The 16,753-nt window shown below is 40.1% G+C and overlaps 1 protein-coding gene across 3 annotated transcripts; it reads right to left on the bottom strand.

Annotated features, from left to right (window-relative positions):
- Positions 1-5,190: 5,190 nt before the first annotated feature.
- On the bottom strand, positions 5,191-16,676 carry gpat3 (glycerol-3-phosphate acyltransferase 3). 3 transcript variants are annotated; one of them, XM_067484642.1, is made up of 13 exons: positions 16,464-16,674; positions 14,598-14,793; positions 14,343-14,409; positions 11,409-11,697; positions 10,918-10,992; positions 10,750-10,839; positions 9,269-9,362; positions 9,082-9,197; positions 7,996-8,051; positions 7,818-7,903; positions 7,316-7,366; positions 6,567-6,646; positions 5,191-6,065 (listed from the first exon to the last, which is right to left on the bottom strand). In XM_067484642.1, exons 2-13 carry the CDS (start codon positions 14,739-14,741, stop codon positions 5,930-5,932), a joined length of 1,284 nt encoding a protein of 427 aa, XP_067340743.1. In that variant the 5' UTR covers positions 14,742-14,793; positions 16,464-16,674; the 3' UTR covers positions 5,191-5,929. The 3 variants fall into 3 exon arrangements, with proteins under 3 accessions (XP_067340743.1, XP_067340742.1, XP_067340744.1); XM_067484641.1 differs by having other exon boundaries at positions 7,238-7,366; positions 16,464-16,671; XM_067484643.1 differs by lacking the exon at positions 5,191-6,065 and having other exon boundaries at positions 7,197-7,366; positions 16,464-16,676.
- Between the last annotated feature and the right edge of the window lie 77 nt (positions 16,677-16,753).

Raw genomic sequence — 16,753 nt, 5'->3', positions numbered from 1 at the left:
CATCTTGAAAGGCATGTCAGTAAGAACAGGAGCAGCATGAAGGACAAATATGCTGCTAATAGCAAACAACACACACACGTTTTGAAACGATTTGACATGTAAGTGAAACACTTTAAGATCTGTGTATCAATTGGGTTGTTTCTTTTTCCGCATTTGCTCCTCAGAAACTTTTCCATTTTTATCAGTTTTAAGTGTTTCTGACTTTTTCGGCCTTCTTCTATTTGCTGCTCTTCCCTGAACGTTGCACATGTTTGTCAAAGTGGTGAAGTTGTTTCCTTCAGGCTACAAAATTCTCCGCACGGACCTTTTTCTCACTGCTTTGCTCCACTCTGCGCAGCCTTTTAGTTGCAGTATCTGGTGTCATCAATAAATAGGAAGATGCCAAAACTTCAAGCAGAGTCTCACTGAAGAACATTTCTGTGAATTTCTGTTTCACCAAACCCAACACCATCTCGTTTCATTAGTCAAGCATGTTCCTGAATGTATTTCTACATACTGCAACTGTTTGTCCCATGAGAAAACCGCTGTCTTACTCTGCTCGTCCTTGAACTCAGCACTTAAACTAGTGTAAAGATGTTAAAGCAACTTTGTAGAAAATGTTGATGCTGCACTACAGCACTGACATTAGCAGCGCTGTAATATGAATGGCCCGAGTAGAGATTGATAGAGATCCTCTTCTTCATTCCCCAACTGTTGTAATCTCACAGATGGCAATATCATTTACAATAGAGGCTGTCAGCTGGAGCCGGGCCAGACGTATCGTAATATGAGTTTGATCATCCGTAACTTTGGCTGCCTGTCAGTTGTTTTGGTTTTTAAACAACGCAAAGTAAAAAATGTTCTTGCAATCAATCCCCATTGCTGCTTCTGTGAGTTATTCAGAGGAACAATTAAACGAACTGTGTCACTGATGGTGGGTGAAGAACTGGCTGAAGGAAGTCGGTTAGGGCCCACAGGAAGACGAGCTGCTGCGGGAGGACCAGATCACCATCAGTGACCAAGTCTGAAAGGTTGGAGAGTAAATGAAGACAGCGGTGCCTCCGGGAGCAGCTACCTGACGGTCCACGCTCCCTCCGTGTTCAAACCTCAACATGTATTGTTCAACGCGACACGCTCAATTTATCATTAGTTGTGGGGGGAGAACGGATGAGTACACTTTCAATTTAGTTCCGCTGCTTTCTCCATTCATCACACCTCCCATCATCCATCATTTCCCCAGCTTAGATCCATAGCAAAACACACTTTCATAAGTTTAATGCAATTAATCTTCATGCTAAGATAATTTCATATTAATGAAGCACGACTTTTATTTGATTATTCGTTTAATGAAGTTGCACGAGCAGGGAGCACCGACAGAGCATGAAAGCGAGAACATCTCAGTGTGTTTCCTTTGTATTGTCTCTCTGCTGACTTTTATGTACATTTCCCACAGAGCTGCTGACGACAATGCCTTCTGTCTTCATACAACAAGCTCTGAGAAATTGGAAAAGTTGCAGCAATAGATAGAAGGTGACCTGGAAACAAAAGCAATCAAGGTTGGAGGAGGATGTGGGCAGAGGTGGGCCACCGGCAGGCTGCAATTCAGCCGCTCTGTCAATAAAAGAAGAAATACCTTTTGAGGCACAGGGCCGAGGGCAAAGAGGAGTCTGCAATTTCACACCTTCATGTACCTCGCTGCAGGACATTTTTCATGTAACTCCACCTTTCCACTCAGTAAAACACAATGAATTGTTTAGGACGGATTGTAGATGGCGGCAGAAACGATCCCTCTGATAACAAACAGAGGAGAAAGAGGAGGAAGGGGATTGGAGGAGGAGGTCAGTGACTCTCCGCGGCCCCTCCAATCACAGCATGACTACATAATTATTTCCTCGGCGAAATAAACTGGATTTTAACCACAAATCAGTCCGTTCTGCACTTGAAGAACTTCAGACTCAATCGTAGCTCAATCAAAGCCGGAAAAAAAATCAATTCGGACCAATTATAAGTTAGCTTTCATTAGTGTATGTAAATGAGAGACATGCCGTGACATGGGTTGGTCTCATATTTCCCCCTTCTGGTCACAGTGACTCAGAGACAAGGGACAGGACAGAAGAGACACAGGAAGAGAAACTGCTTCCTCTTCCTAATAACCTCAGATGGCTTCAGAAGTTGCAGGTTGTGTTTGTCTGTGACTCTCATAGTGTGTGTGTGTGTGTGTGTGTGTGTGTGTGTGTGTGTGTGTGTGTGTGTGTGTGTGTGTGTGTGTGTGTGTGTGTGTGTGTGTGTGTGTGCGCAGAAGGTGACGGTGGCAGAAAGAAAACAGATGCTGAGCTGCTGCAGAGATGCGTCTTCAGGTAGAAGACGTGAAAATGTTGTCCTCTTGTCTAATTTATTTCCCTCTTTTTAATCTTGAGATAAGAAGTTGCACAAACAAAGTATTAACTGTGTGAATGAAGTAATAAACACGGTAAATGTGAACAGCAAGATATTTAGAAACAAGATATCTCACCTGAAGAACACAGCACCTGTGAAATCTCACTTGTAAAAAAATAAGTGGAAAACAAGATAGTATCTTTCTTATTTCTTATAGATAAAGTGTAAAAAATTAGACAAGTCACCTCTTCTGTATAAAACAAGCTACAATCTCTTCCAAACATGATAAAAACAAGATCATATCTCAAATGCAAACGATGAAACCGCATCTTGACCAAACAAAGTGACAATTTGCTAGAAAAAAATCAACAAGCTCAGAGCTTATGTCAAAGAGATGAGATAAAAAATAAAATCATTTTAGTTTTTATTTGAAGCGTCATAACATATATCTAAGCTAAGATTATAACGTGACAAAAAAACCTCTCTTAGCATGTCTCACACGTCCCAGCTTGTCTCCCTAGGCCACAGATTTTAGGGTGGTAGCATTAGCACTTAGCCCCCCCCCCCCCCATTGTTGTGTATTTTGTGTTGTAAATTCAAAAATGAATTCAGACATAAAGTATCTGTATTATCTGTTTCCCTCTGAAATGTGGTGCAGAAACATCAAATTCAAATACTTGAAATTATACTTTAACAGTACTTGAGTAAATGTACTTCCACTTATAATATTGTGGGTCTGATGTTTGCTGAATACGCTGCAGATTTCAGGAAGCCCTCCGAATCCAGACGGTCTGCCTGTATCGATCCTGCTCTCTGGGCTGTATTGTACCTCCTCAGCATCACATACATTACAGCAGGAGCACAGAATAGATGGCAGAACAATGTATTTAGAGGCATTACACTCCAACTAATGGCAAGTCTTAGAAGGAGCTTCAGTCATTTACCCTTGTGAGTGGTCAGACCGCTCAGTTCCCAGCATAGCGTGATTTAAAATGATGTCCTCTGTGGACTACATTCACTTGGATTCAATTTGGAAATGTATTCATATTTACTTAGTGTACCTGCATTACATTTGTATAGATCACTTGAGGGTAAAAGTAAAATTGAGCAAATCGAATCAACATATTGGGACATAAGGGGCTGGTTGTATGGAGTCCACAGTGGGGGTCACTCCAATGCCTTTTATGATGTCCCTCTGAAATCTATCTGAATCACATTAAATTGGATATAAAGATGTGCAGACACATACATCACAGTAAATGGTGTGGTGGAGCATCGCTCGCCAAGAATCCCACCTCAACAATCGGGTTATAGAATCGGCTTTAGATCCTATTAATAATTCACAATCTTGTTAGGGGAGAACAAACATTTCTGTTCAAGCAATTTGAGTCGCGGGATTGTTATTATAGGCGGGAGCTGGAGGCGGCCTCGGCGTGAGAGACAGAGGGGCTGTGTGTGGAAGAATAACTCCATGCTATTTCACAGTCTCTGATTTCTTTATTAAAGCACCGTCACAGTAAACATGTCCCGGCCCGACTCAGCTGTGCAGACGCTTACTGTAATTCTTCTCCCTGTCGTCTCACTCATTCACTGCCTCCATTACACATTACACAAAAGGACCAACGGGTTTCAGCTTGTGCCGCCAAGGACACACTCCAGCCTTCACACAGCCTCAGTCACAAGGTCAATACAACATCAGATCAAATATTTGATGTTACAGCAATTTAGGGTCAGTTCATCAACTACAAAATGTCAGAAAATTTCACATTTTTTCATAGAATAAAAGCACATTTAGTTAAAGAGTATTTAAAACCTTGTTAGTCATTAAATATATTAGGATTTCTGTCTATGAAGGCATACATTTCTGCCAAAACTTTAAAATATGAAAGAAATGACACATTTGAATCTATAAAAATTTGGATCTATAGGAAACATTCATTATTGATTATTAGTAGAACTATTAGGCTATTGTAGTAATAGTGGGTATAATCAACACAAACAGCTTCTATTAATGCTTAATTAACTTATCAATTTAAACGGGTATTTTTAGGGTTTGCTTGTGTCTTGTTTTCCTTTTCTTTTCTGCACAAGTGAGTCATTATGAGAGAATAAAACCACAGCAAAACTAATAGGATAATGTTCAAGCTGATGCACTTTGTCATGTTTTCTGCTTAAAAACTGAAAAGAGATTTGATTAAAACTTCCAGTGTTTGGATGCATAATGGGACCACACGAACAAAGAACCACAGTAATTTCATCTGTATGTTACATCTTTTAAGCCTGCAGCAGAGGAGCTGTGTTAATATGGTCTGAATCATAGTGTTTGAGTTTTTATGGCCAACGCACTGTTGGTATTTTACAGTTTGTTGTTCTGTAACAGAACAGCAACAAATGTTCATTTTCAACATCTGGATACACAACAACCCAATGTGCTGGGATTCAGAACAGACGCAATGCATCAATGACGGTGTGTTTACTTAATTTATGTACTTTTAAGACACATTTAAGATATTTTTTTTGGCAACTTCATTATATTTCAGAGACAAATACCATAATTTTACTTGACCATTTATTTAATAACTAGAGTTACTTTGCAGAATCAGCGTAAAACAATACACCAGCATCACCAGACTTTGATTGTGAAATTCAGGATCCACCCAGAAGAACATAAAGTAAATCACACTATAATTAATAAAGTTAAAATCACCTCTATTGTTACCAGCTGCAACGTTAAAGCGATGAACACATTAATGCATCAGTATTTATGATGCAATAAAATCACATTCACTGCTGAGACTGAGACATTCTGCATAAAGACAGTTTTTACTTTTGGTGGATTTTTTGAAGGCAGCAAGTTTAATTGAACAGAGTAATTCTACACTGTGGTAATGATAGTTTTTGTACTTGTACAGTCACTGTCATTATAAAAGTAACGTTCCGCTTCTGCTTCTCTAAATGAAAAAAGACAAACCTAAAACTCAGACATGTTGATCGAAAACAATGATTGTTGGCTTGGTTGGTTGTTGGCTTGTTTTACCATTTTATTGACTGAACAACTTATAAATCAATCAGGAGAATCATCAGCAGATTAAAAAATAATGAAATATCCATCGCAGACACAGTTGATGCAATAAACTGGTTGTTTTGCCTAAATGTTCTGAGTTCTATCACATCTCTCTTTGTCTTTTGTAATAGTCATCAATATAATACATGTGAGTATATATGTGTGCAGGTGAGTTGTATTTTTCCTGTAAAGAAGAAAACACACACACACACACCCACGTGATTTAAAAAACATTGCTTACAAACATTTAAACAGTGGTTGTGCTGCTGCAGTTAGGAATAATAGACTGTCTGTTGTCTGTTTGCAGTCAGCAGCAGACATATGGACACATTGTGTGGTGGAGCTCTGCCTCCTGGTGGTGCAAACGTGCTCCTGCACCAACACAGGACATGAGGAAAATAATGAGTTGGTTTGAGTGTAGGAGCTGGTTAATGTGACAAGAACAGCAAATCAAGACTTGTGGAGTCAACATTCAACTGTCCCCAAGAGCAGAAACACCTTTGTCCAGTTTTACTGCTCCTCTGAGTTCTGGCTGCATGTTTCCGGGGAGTCGGTGCTGTTCTGACCAACAATGATGCTGCTGTACATCTTCTGCTGCTCTTCTTTAAGCGAGTCCTTCACTTTTGCTCTTTTCAGTCCTCCGTCCCTGTGAGGACGACAAGACAAGAGCAAGTTTAAACACAGAAACAGTAATTCAGCCCCACAAGTCAAAGTCTGTAATTCAAAGCCAAAACGAATGACAGGAAAATAATCAGCCACTGTTTTGACAGTTGCACTCATTTTTTGAGGTGAAAAATATGAAAAAGTTTTATGTTCTCTGATTGTCAAATATAACAAGTCCTTTGAGCTTTGGATTAAAGACGTCATGATTAATTTGTAAAGTTTTAGCTTAAAAGTATAACGGCACCGTAAACAACATCAGACAAAGATCAGACATGGACACTCAATGTTCAGTTTATTTATTTACTGTAGTGCAGCAGTAAAAAGTACACAATTTATCGCTATATTAAGCACAGAAATGAACAAAGTCAAAAGATACAGAATTGTTTGTAGCAGTAGTACTTCTATACTTCTAAGGCAAAAATAATAAAAACCTGACTGAGATTAGTGGCCTTATTATGAGTATTTAGCAGCTGATTGTCCTCACCACGCAAGGTCCAGTAGTCCCCCCTGAAGAGCGATGGCAGACTTGACTCTGCTTGCAAACTGAGCTGCATCCTCACCGTCCTGCACAACACACAGTGCACAGTCTTTTCATTTACGGTAACATTTAGCTGAAACAAAAGCCCAGTGGATTTATTATTTAAGGCAGTAATGATGAAAACAATTGTTAATTCCAGAAGGTCCTGGAACTATTCAGAAGGGGCTTGCAGCATCGTCAATCTGACTCCAAGGGTTCCCCTCAGCTGTTAAAGTGCCAATGTGGTTTTCTACAAACTGCCAACAGGATATGACACCTCTCATCAGTAACCAGCAGATAACATCGAAAAGACAAGTTTGTCCGGCAACTGTCTATTTTTAGAATCGTTTTTTATCTTACAGTATAAGTACTAAACAATTTTAGTTTCCTTGCTCACAAGTCTGTCTGAGGTTTTAGTTTTAAACCACAATATGATTATTCTTGTGACACCAGTCAGCTGATAATTACCCCATTTATTCAGTGCTGTGCAGACAAAAATACACGTAGCACACAGAGGCAGGTGCTCATGATGTGTGACGCTGACTCAAAGACTAAAAGTTTCCGTTTAATTTAGTCCCTCTGTGACAGATCGTTTACCTGCTCTGCTCAGATCAACAGACTTCAGGTGGAGGTGTTACCTGTATGGTCATGGGGGGCAGGTACCACACATTGACCACTATGGCCCAGCTGGTCATCGTCCGCAGCAGGTAGCTCACCATGTTGTGTTTGCTGCTGTTCCAGAAGGCATCACCTAAGCGAGGGTCATACTGAGACACACAGAGAAACGTTTCTCAGAGGAAGCAGGAAGACTTCACCCCGACAGCAGCCGGCATCATTAGACAGTTTTATGTGCAATTTCTGGTCTCTGATTCTAACAATGATTTCAGAAGCCAAACTATTATCACACACAGTCGTCCAGTCGTTCGTCGATTGATGTTGTTATGAAACAGGACGAAACTAAAAGCCAGTTCATGTTTTCTGTGCCTGCTTGGACAGACTGTGTGTAAAATGATGATCCAGATTTATGTGTTTTACTGTTGATCGCTTTAGCTTCTAATAGAGCTTCATGTTTTCTGAGCTGTTAGTATGTGTATTTTTCACACGCATGTGCTCACATTTTCTCAGGTGTTTCTTTTCTTTCACACCAAACGCACATAAGAACTGAACCAATGGCTGTGGACAGAAGCTGAACTGTGCAACTAAATTCATTCTTTTCACCTTGATTGCGACCGGGTAAATCGTCCCTCCAATTTCAAAGCTTCCCTTCTTAAACATCATGACTGAAGTGTTGTTGATGCAGGTTCCTGTGGGAAACCGACACACAGGAAGACATTAACCGACCATAAAACCACCGTCACATCCTCAAGTCACAAGCTGCAGCACAGCAGAGACTGACCTTCAGGGAATATCATGATGGGAAGTTTGCTTTTCGCTGCAACATGAGCTCTCAACCTGCAGAGAGAATAAGAGGTTAGTTACTGAGGAGCCGTCCTGCTGATCAAACTTTAAGCAGCAGCTTCTCATGTTTAACCAGAGCTGAAGCTGCATTTACTGCTTTAAATGACAAATGTGTTTCAGCTTCATTAATTAATTCTGTAAGGAACTTGGTGAGTCATGTGCAAAAACCTCATCAGACTCTAGTGAAGCTGTGGATGCAGACTGTAAAGAAGTCAGTGTGGTTAGTCTCTCTGTAGCTGATGTCTGTACTCAGACAAAGGTTGTTTGTGAGGGAAGATGCTCCACTCTAACGACGACCGTTTCTGTAGTTTCAGAAAATCTCACAGGGTGATACATCCCATCATGCCCTTTTCAGACTCATTCTACCAGTTTTTCTTTCATTCAGTTCAATAATTTAAACTATTAAACTAAAGTATTAGGTCAGACAGTATTAGAATGACGAGTCACCTTACAGGATAATAATTTGACTGGGACATTCCTCTTTAATATAAATGAACCATTTTTTCCTGTAATGATTATCTCTATATACATTTTTTTTAAAAATAGAAAATTACAGTGCACTGTTTTGAACACATGTCAAAGATTTTTTTCCCACTCAGCTCTGCTGCTTCTTTCACTCTGACTTTAAATCCTTTTTGTTTTTCTAATTTCAAGTTCACTAAATTCCGGATCCTTCACTTCCTCCAAATTCATGAAACATCTGTGTAAGTGGGGGAATCACTGGTTAAAGTGTATACTCTGTCTTTCCTGTAACATGGTGAGAACATTTGAGGCTCCATGTGTGGTGCATGCTGAATGTGAATGGGAACACGTTGGACTTGTAGTTGTAAGTGCCTTTACTTTACAAACTAAGGTCAACACTGTGTCCCCGGAGAGATGGAGTAAAATCGTGCATTGTTATTCCTGTTTGGGCTATTTATGCAGGCTCTAGGGAGCCAAGTAACTGGTTCCTCTGAAGCAAACGGACACTTTAAGACTACTGCAGCTTCCACAGTCTGGGCTGTCGATTGAAATCCTGTCTCACCTGCTGGTCACAGTGTGGCGGTCTTTCATCTCTGACCTCTCGAACCAAACATGTGGACAGGACTTCACCATGGACCTCTGAAGGACCCCCAGTAGACCTCCGTGGATCTGACCCACCTGATAATGACATGAGGTGACATACTGCTCAAGACACATGCTGACCTGCTGCCTGTGGGGATGATACTCACCATAGCGTAGCAGCCGTCATTGGCCAGGATCACAACATCAATCGGTGTGGTGTGATTCGCTACACATATTCCTCCTTTCTGTGGTTTATTTTCTCTGTAGAAGTTAGACATGTGATGTTGCTTTGTTAGCAGTGCGAGATTTACCTAAAAAGGATCGAGTTATTTATTTGTGTGCCAAATTCCTTAGTACACAACTTTTTAATTATCATATAAAAATATCTTATGAGAATGGCAAAAATACTTTCTGAGCCCAGGAAATAATTTTTCATTTTGTCTCTTAGTTATATAAACGTGCTATTATAATAACCTGTGGCTCATGCCGCCTCTGATTGGCTGGTTTAGCAGCACATTATCAATACCTAAAAGAACTGAGATGTCGTGTGAGAGAGCGACTGCAGATACAAATACTGAGCACACATTAGGTTTCTGTTTGCTCAAAGTAATCAATGTTATTCTTCTTTGCATGAAAATATTTTGGCTAATTTTTGTGCATGTACCATGGTCCACTCAGGAACCTGGCAGCTAAAGTCATGTTTCTTTGTACTTTGTACATCTGGCTAATAATGCAGTTCTGATAAAACCTTTGAATCATGACAAATTATCTTTTTTTAGAAGACTCACAAATAGAGCTGCACCACCTTGTCAGGCAAATGATTAGCCAATGGAAAGAAATTAGGTCGAGCTTCTCAAATGTGAGTTTTATTTGCTTTTGGTTTGCAGCTCAAATAATACAAGACATTTAAAGATGTCCCCCTTATCATATAACATCCTATAGTTATAGTTATTTGCCACGTTCTGACATTTCATAAATAAGATTATTATTAGAGTAAATTGTCAGCAGATCGACTAATAATAAGAACAATAGTCATTAGCTGCAATGGTATAAACCTAATGTTGTGTAATAAGTAGCTCCAGCTGTCCAATAAATATTTGTGGTGATAAGTACAATATCCGTTCAGGAATCGAAACTAGTGGAGTAGTAAAAATAAAATAAAATAAAATAAAAAAATAAACAAAACAAAAAAAAATGTGGACAAAATTGATGTTACCCTCACATGTTTCTCTATATTAGCTTAAATCTGACCAACGTAATATTTCATAATAATTAGGTTATAATTTAAGAAATTGTTTTCTGTTTTAAAAGAATAACTTAAATACTCCAACAAAGGCACAAAGCAAACTGAGAGGCTAGTTTTATCCAATCAAAATGGGCTAAATGATGCTAATTACAATAAACTGGTTGTAATATAATCACATTTATAATCTTTGTTGTATTATTTAAAATAATCTGTTGACTCAAAAAACAAAAATAAATACTTGTATTTATTGTTTTTTTTCTTTATTACTTTTGTCAGTTTGAAGTTATTGCAGAGGAAATTGTGGGTTTTGTTTGGAACATAGAAAGACTCCAGTACTTAATGCCTGTAGATAGTTTCTACTAGTGTTACATCTAGTTGTGGTGACAAAGTGAAGACACTGACCTGTTGTGGTAATGGATGGTGGCTGACAGTGCTCGGGCACAGATCCTGTAGCAGGTCAGATGCACCAGTTCACTCAGCCAGTTCTTCACACTGACACACACAGACAGGAAATATAAAAATACACAACATCACAAGACAACATGAAAACCACAGCTTTTTTTGCTGTACCTGCTCTCAGGCAGAAATCCCACCAGAGTCGTTCCGATCACGAGCCACGATAGGCCGATGATGGCCAGAGTAACCCTGCAGCAATACAACAAGGAGGACGATAATTTCATCATTTCATCAGTGATAATAAATTGTAACCATCCTGAAGGATGCATAGTGTTATAAAAACCAGGAACTCATTATTGTCAAAAACAAAATGGGTATTTTTACTAGGAGAATTTGATCCATTTGTTCTGATAACAGTTAAAACTCTCAAGGAGTTGTATGTTTGAAATCTTTTAATTAATTTAAGTGCACGTAAAGAACCAACAGGAGGAAACACAGCTCAGCCAGAGTCCTTTGGCATTATGCATCTGAATGTAATGAATCTGGCACCATCTCTGAACACAGATATAAAATGCCACAAAGGTCCACGGCTGGACACAGACAACTAAAAATACAAATAATGAAAATGTGGGTAGTAATAAACTGTAGTGCTGTCACACACTGACCTGAGAGGAAGGAGGATGCAGTACCGTACGAAGACCCCGATGCCCCAGATGATGGTGAGGCGCAGGCTGATGTAGCGGAAGTTCTGGTTGGTGCGAGTAAGGAGGTTCCAGGAGACCAGCTCCTCAGAGGAGAAGCGTTGGGTCACCTGGTCGTCTACGATGCTCTCCAAACCTTTCTTGCAGAAATAGAAGGCGTCGCCCAGAGCGAACTCCCCCTCTGCCAGTGACTGAGAGCTCCGCAGCTGCTCTATCTCCTCCTTCATTGAGCTCACGGCTCGCTCAATGATGCCTGGGAAACAATCACAACACAAAACTACTGCACATATTCTACTTTATTAAGGAGAAACTTACTCCTTTACAGTCTGCATCCACGTCTGTGTGCACAATTTAACTATAGTCTGACGAGGTTTTTGCAGATGACTCGTTAACTCACCTCTGTGCATTTTAACAGGACATTCTAAAGTTTGTCCCGTACAAAAAGCTGCAAAAAGCTTCTTTTATTACAACACGTTCAGACTCGGTACAATAATTAGCCACAGTAGGATTTTTCTGGTCTGTGTGTGGTTTCTGCAGGTTTTGTTCTAAAGCTTCAAATTAGATTAAAGCAAACACTGTGCATTATGTTTAAGAACAAACGACCTCTCCCAAATATTTAAACACTTAATTTACATTTACATTTATATTTAGTCATTTAGCAGACGCTTTTATCTAAAGCGACTTACAAGTGAGGTACAAGGCAGCAAAAATCTAAGTCAAGGAGAAAACATCAAAGCAAAGTCCTATCAGAAAAGTGTTCACAGTTCACGAGATACAAGTGCAAGAGAGCAGAAAGGTTTTTGTTTTTTTTTTATATTAAAGATTTAAGTGCATAGGAAGATGCGGAAGAGTTCAGTTTTTAGCAGTTTTTTGAATATTGGGAGAGAATCAGCTGAGCGTGCAGCGTTTGGTAGCTCGTTAATTAATATACAGTCCAAGTATTTTTAGTGGAAGTCCTCTTATTCCAGAGAGTCCCACAAGTTTATTCTGAATACACGTTATTGTTAAAAAAGTCTCTACCAAAGAGCTCAGCAACCACCGCTTTTAAAGTCTATACTTATTAATGTCAACTTTGAAGAAGTGATGTCAATTTTAGCACATTTCAGACCTGAGAGTAGAAGTCCTATTTGAAATACTTTATGTATAGTACTGTGCATGTACACATAGACTAATGGCTGGATTACATAACAGGCCTACTTGGCCCCTTCTGGGGCGACCCGACCTCTCAAGCTCCTGGGCCAAAACCTCTGCATGAGTAGTTTGCGTTTTAAAGTCACAGAGCTCAAGTAAAAGACACAAAATGTTCACAAAAACACGATAATTCCTACAAACCGTCAGGAAATGACAACCAAGAGACAAGTAATGAGACTAGTAAAACACACCTACAAACAGAAAATAAATGACCAAAAACATCAAGAGATTATTAACAAAAAGCCCCTAAAATGACTACAAAAGGGACAAGATTACTGATGACCAAACAGCAACAATAGGTGACAAAAAATCAGCACACAGAGACAAATAAATTACTACATAGACAAAGAAATAGAAGACAAATCTGACTGCCAAAATGAATAATTACAAACATACAAAATAAGGCCTGTCCCCTTCTGTGTCCAGAGCCTCATTTTCTTGTCCCCCTATGAATATAACATCTTGAGACGTTTGAACTTTTCGCTGAGGTTGTATAACAAACAGTGACACACACTGGCGGCTTCGTGGTGAAGGCCTGAACTGTGGTAGATCTGACTCTTGGCTGCACAGAGACACTTTCAACGGTAAACTCCATCTGGTTGGCTGCAGTTACATAAACTGCTGTTGCGTCATCATCATCCTGAGACAAGCCATGTGTTTTTCAGCAGATGCTGATGCTGACCAATGGGAAGCCTGCAGTGTCACATGACCCCAGAAACAAGTCCCACATACAGCTGGACAGAATCTACTGAGAGGACAAACGGGGAACTACAGCTGCTGCTTCCCACTGTCCACCCATGACTGTCTCATGTCAGTCAGGATGTGCAAGAGCAGCTCACATAAGCTCAGTCTGGTTTAGTTATGTGTGTCAACCTGAATTTGTGTGAACTATATGTATATAACTATGCTGTAACTGACATTTTTTTTTGGTCACAAATAATGTGCTCAGTATTATCACTGTTGACTGATTTACAGAATGAGGAAACCTGGAGGAAACTGATCTGTCTTATCAGTGTGTGGAAGTAGAAGGTTTAATTACTAAAATGCTTCTGGTGGTGCATGGGGTTCCTCAAGGTTCAGAACCCCTCTCCTCTTTTTGATCTATGTTGAAGTGTCCTTGGGCAAGACACTGAACCTTAAGTAGCTCCAGGTCTGGATAAAAGGTTTCGACTAATGATAAACGAATGAGTGCTAATGTAAATTCTTCACTTTTATGCTGATGATGCCATCCTGTTCTTATTTATTGATTTGTCTGCAGATTATTTTCTTGATCTATAAAATTATGGTCTTCAGATGTCTTTAGTTTGTAAATCTGAAGACTTGTTATGTTCAATTTACTGTGATAGTTGATGGTGCTCTTTTTTTTTTTTCTCTCTCTACACTTTCCACTCACCCCAACCGGTCAAGGCAGCTGTTTTTTAAAATTTCTTTTTACTTATTTTCTTTTATAGTATATGAGTTTTAAAATTTTGAACTTATTGTTTGTTTCATTCCATTTTTCAAGGATGTTTAAATTTTGATGTCTTTATATTAACATTTTTGATTGTATGTAGTCTGACTTGCACGTGTTTTTTCATAATCACCTACAAAAACTCTCCTGCTGTGGGTTTACACAAGCCTAATGAAGCACAGTGTTAATCAGCTTTAATAAATAAGTATTCAGAATACAGGTGACACCACGAATCACAGTTACTGTGAATCACTTACCATTGTGCAGAGGGACAGGAACACTGGCCTGCTCCTGCCGACCTCTCTGGATTCGAATTGTTGCCCACTACAAACAAAGATATTTTCAGATGACCTCTGACATGATGCCTACTGTTACACATTTCTGTAGTGTACACAGATATTAAGTAAGGAGAGAAGAGGGCAACCACATGTCCTGCTGACAACACTGGGAGTCTGAATTCAATAAAACTTCAAGAGAAGGAAATCTGACAGAAAATGCTTAGTTTCAGTTACCTCCAAGATTTTAACCAGGATTTGGATGTAGACCCCAGTGACCCCCAGGGACAGACCAAACATTGCAGGCAGTGTGATGAGGAACACCACCACAAACATCCACATCTGGAAAACACTCACAGCCACACACCAGATGTCTTCCATTGCTAACACTGGAGGCAGTCACAACTCTGCAGCTCTGAGGTCACGTCATTATCTGTGGAATAGATGACACCGGAGTCAACACAGTTTTCAGCCAAAGTAACAGAGTCATTCTAATTATCTCTGTTAATTTCCTGAAGATGCTTCACCTCTTGTTAGAAACACCCTTTGATGCACACTGAAACATCTTGATGGACAGATTATCAGTTATGTTTCCTTCAGGTTGAACTGTAATTGCTTTAGTGACCCTAATGCCATCACTAATTTGGCTTATGACTACATTTCTGCCTCCATATGAATGCCACCCCATTCTTAAGCACATTTAGTTTAGCATTGGCGTTTAACGTGTTGTGTCAGTCCGGTCAGTTGCGAGGTCAGGCCTTCGTGGATTCGACTTGTTCTTCCAGCACATCCAACAGATGCTTGATTGCATTTAGATATGGAGGCAAAATCAACACCTTGAACTAGTCCTACTGAAAGAGTCCACCAAGGAATATCATTTCCATGAAGAATTGTACTCTGTCACCTGTCACAAAGACCTACTCTGTAGGTCATATGTGTCAAAGTAGCACAATGTCAGGAGCCAAGGTTTCCCAGCAAAACATAGTCCGAAGCATCACACTGCGACCACCTGCTTGACTTCTTCCCATAGTGCATCCTGGTGCCATCCCTTCTCGCTGAAACGGGATTCTTTTGACCAGGTCACCTTCTTTCATTCCTCCAAGGTCCAGTTCTGATGCTCAAGGTCCCATTATAGGCAGTTTTTGCAGTGGACAGGGGTCAGCATGGACACCCTGAGCCTATATAAACAAACTGAAGTGCCGTGTGTTCTGATGCCTACCAATCAAAACCGGCATTAACTTTCTCAGCAATTTGAGCTACAGTAGCTTTACTACTGGGTCGAACCACACAGACCCACCTTCGCTGCCCACATGCATCAGTCGGCCTCGGCCATGGCCCTGTCGTCAGTTCACCTGTTTTATTTTCTTGAACCCCTTTCATACGTCCTGACCACTGCAGACCGTGAACATCCCATAACAGCTGCAGCTTTGGACTGGTTCTGACCCATTCGTCTTGCTCTCACAAATTGTCCCTTGTCATAGTGGCTCAAATCATTTCACCTCAACTTGTGGGACAAAATGCTCGCTTGCTGCCTAATATGTTTAATGAGATAATTAATGCAGATCACTTCACCTGTCAGTGGTCATACAGTTATGGCTGATCAGTGTATCTGGGTGCAGCACCAGTTTCTCTCTAATGTCAAGAACCTGTAAAACTGCCCGGAGAAATGTCTGGGTTGTTTAGTTAAATCGAGCAAAAGTCAAAACCCCAAATCTGCTCAGTTTTCTATGTTCTACTGTAAAACTTGGTGCCAAAGGATCAATGCCATGTCTGCTTAAAAATTACAGTTAATGAAATGTTGATAGCATATTCACTGCTGTGAAATAAGCCACTGTCCATAAAGGTACCTTTACTTTTGGTTCTTTAAGTATTTGAGCTAATACTTTAATACTTACTTACAGATAAAGGGTTGAGCCAAAAAAAAAAAAAAAAAAAAAAACTTAAGCAGGCTAAATAACCTGAGTACTTATTTCACCACTGTGGACGCACACACACACTCATATCCCTGTAAATACACTTGCATGTACACATCAGTAGTAGGTCTGTGTACCTGTGGAGTACACAGACATGTACTGCAGTGATGTAGCATTTTGGAAGTGTTACCTTTCTACGTTCAGCCATGGTGTTAAGGAGAAAAAACAGACCCTGTCGTTACCGTTAGTCCGGGTCAGCCTCACACTCTTCCAGTATCTGAACCAAACTAAATTCCGGAAACAGACAACCACAAAAACATGAATAACTGACAGTCGGCGACACAGTCACAGAACTGTTGTGTGAAATGTCCTACAGCGACAAAGAAACTGTGTGTTGTGTCGCCAGCGTGAAGACAAGTCCGCTGCGCGGAGGAAAACACGCCCCTGCTGCGGCTTCCTAATGTCGAACTGCGCAGGAAA

This window comes from Channa argus, chromosome 18, assembly GCF_033026475.1.
Source record: "Channa argus isolate prfri chromosome 18, Channa argus male v1.0, whole genome shotgun sequence".
Classification (NCBI taxonomy): Eukaryota; Metazoa; Chordata; class Actinopteri; order Anabantiformes; family Channidae; genus Channa; species Channa argus.
The sequence above is the reverse complement of the archived record's forward strand: the minus strand, read 5'-3'. Positions and strand labels throughout refer to the sequence as shown.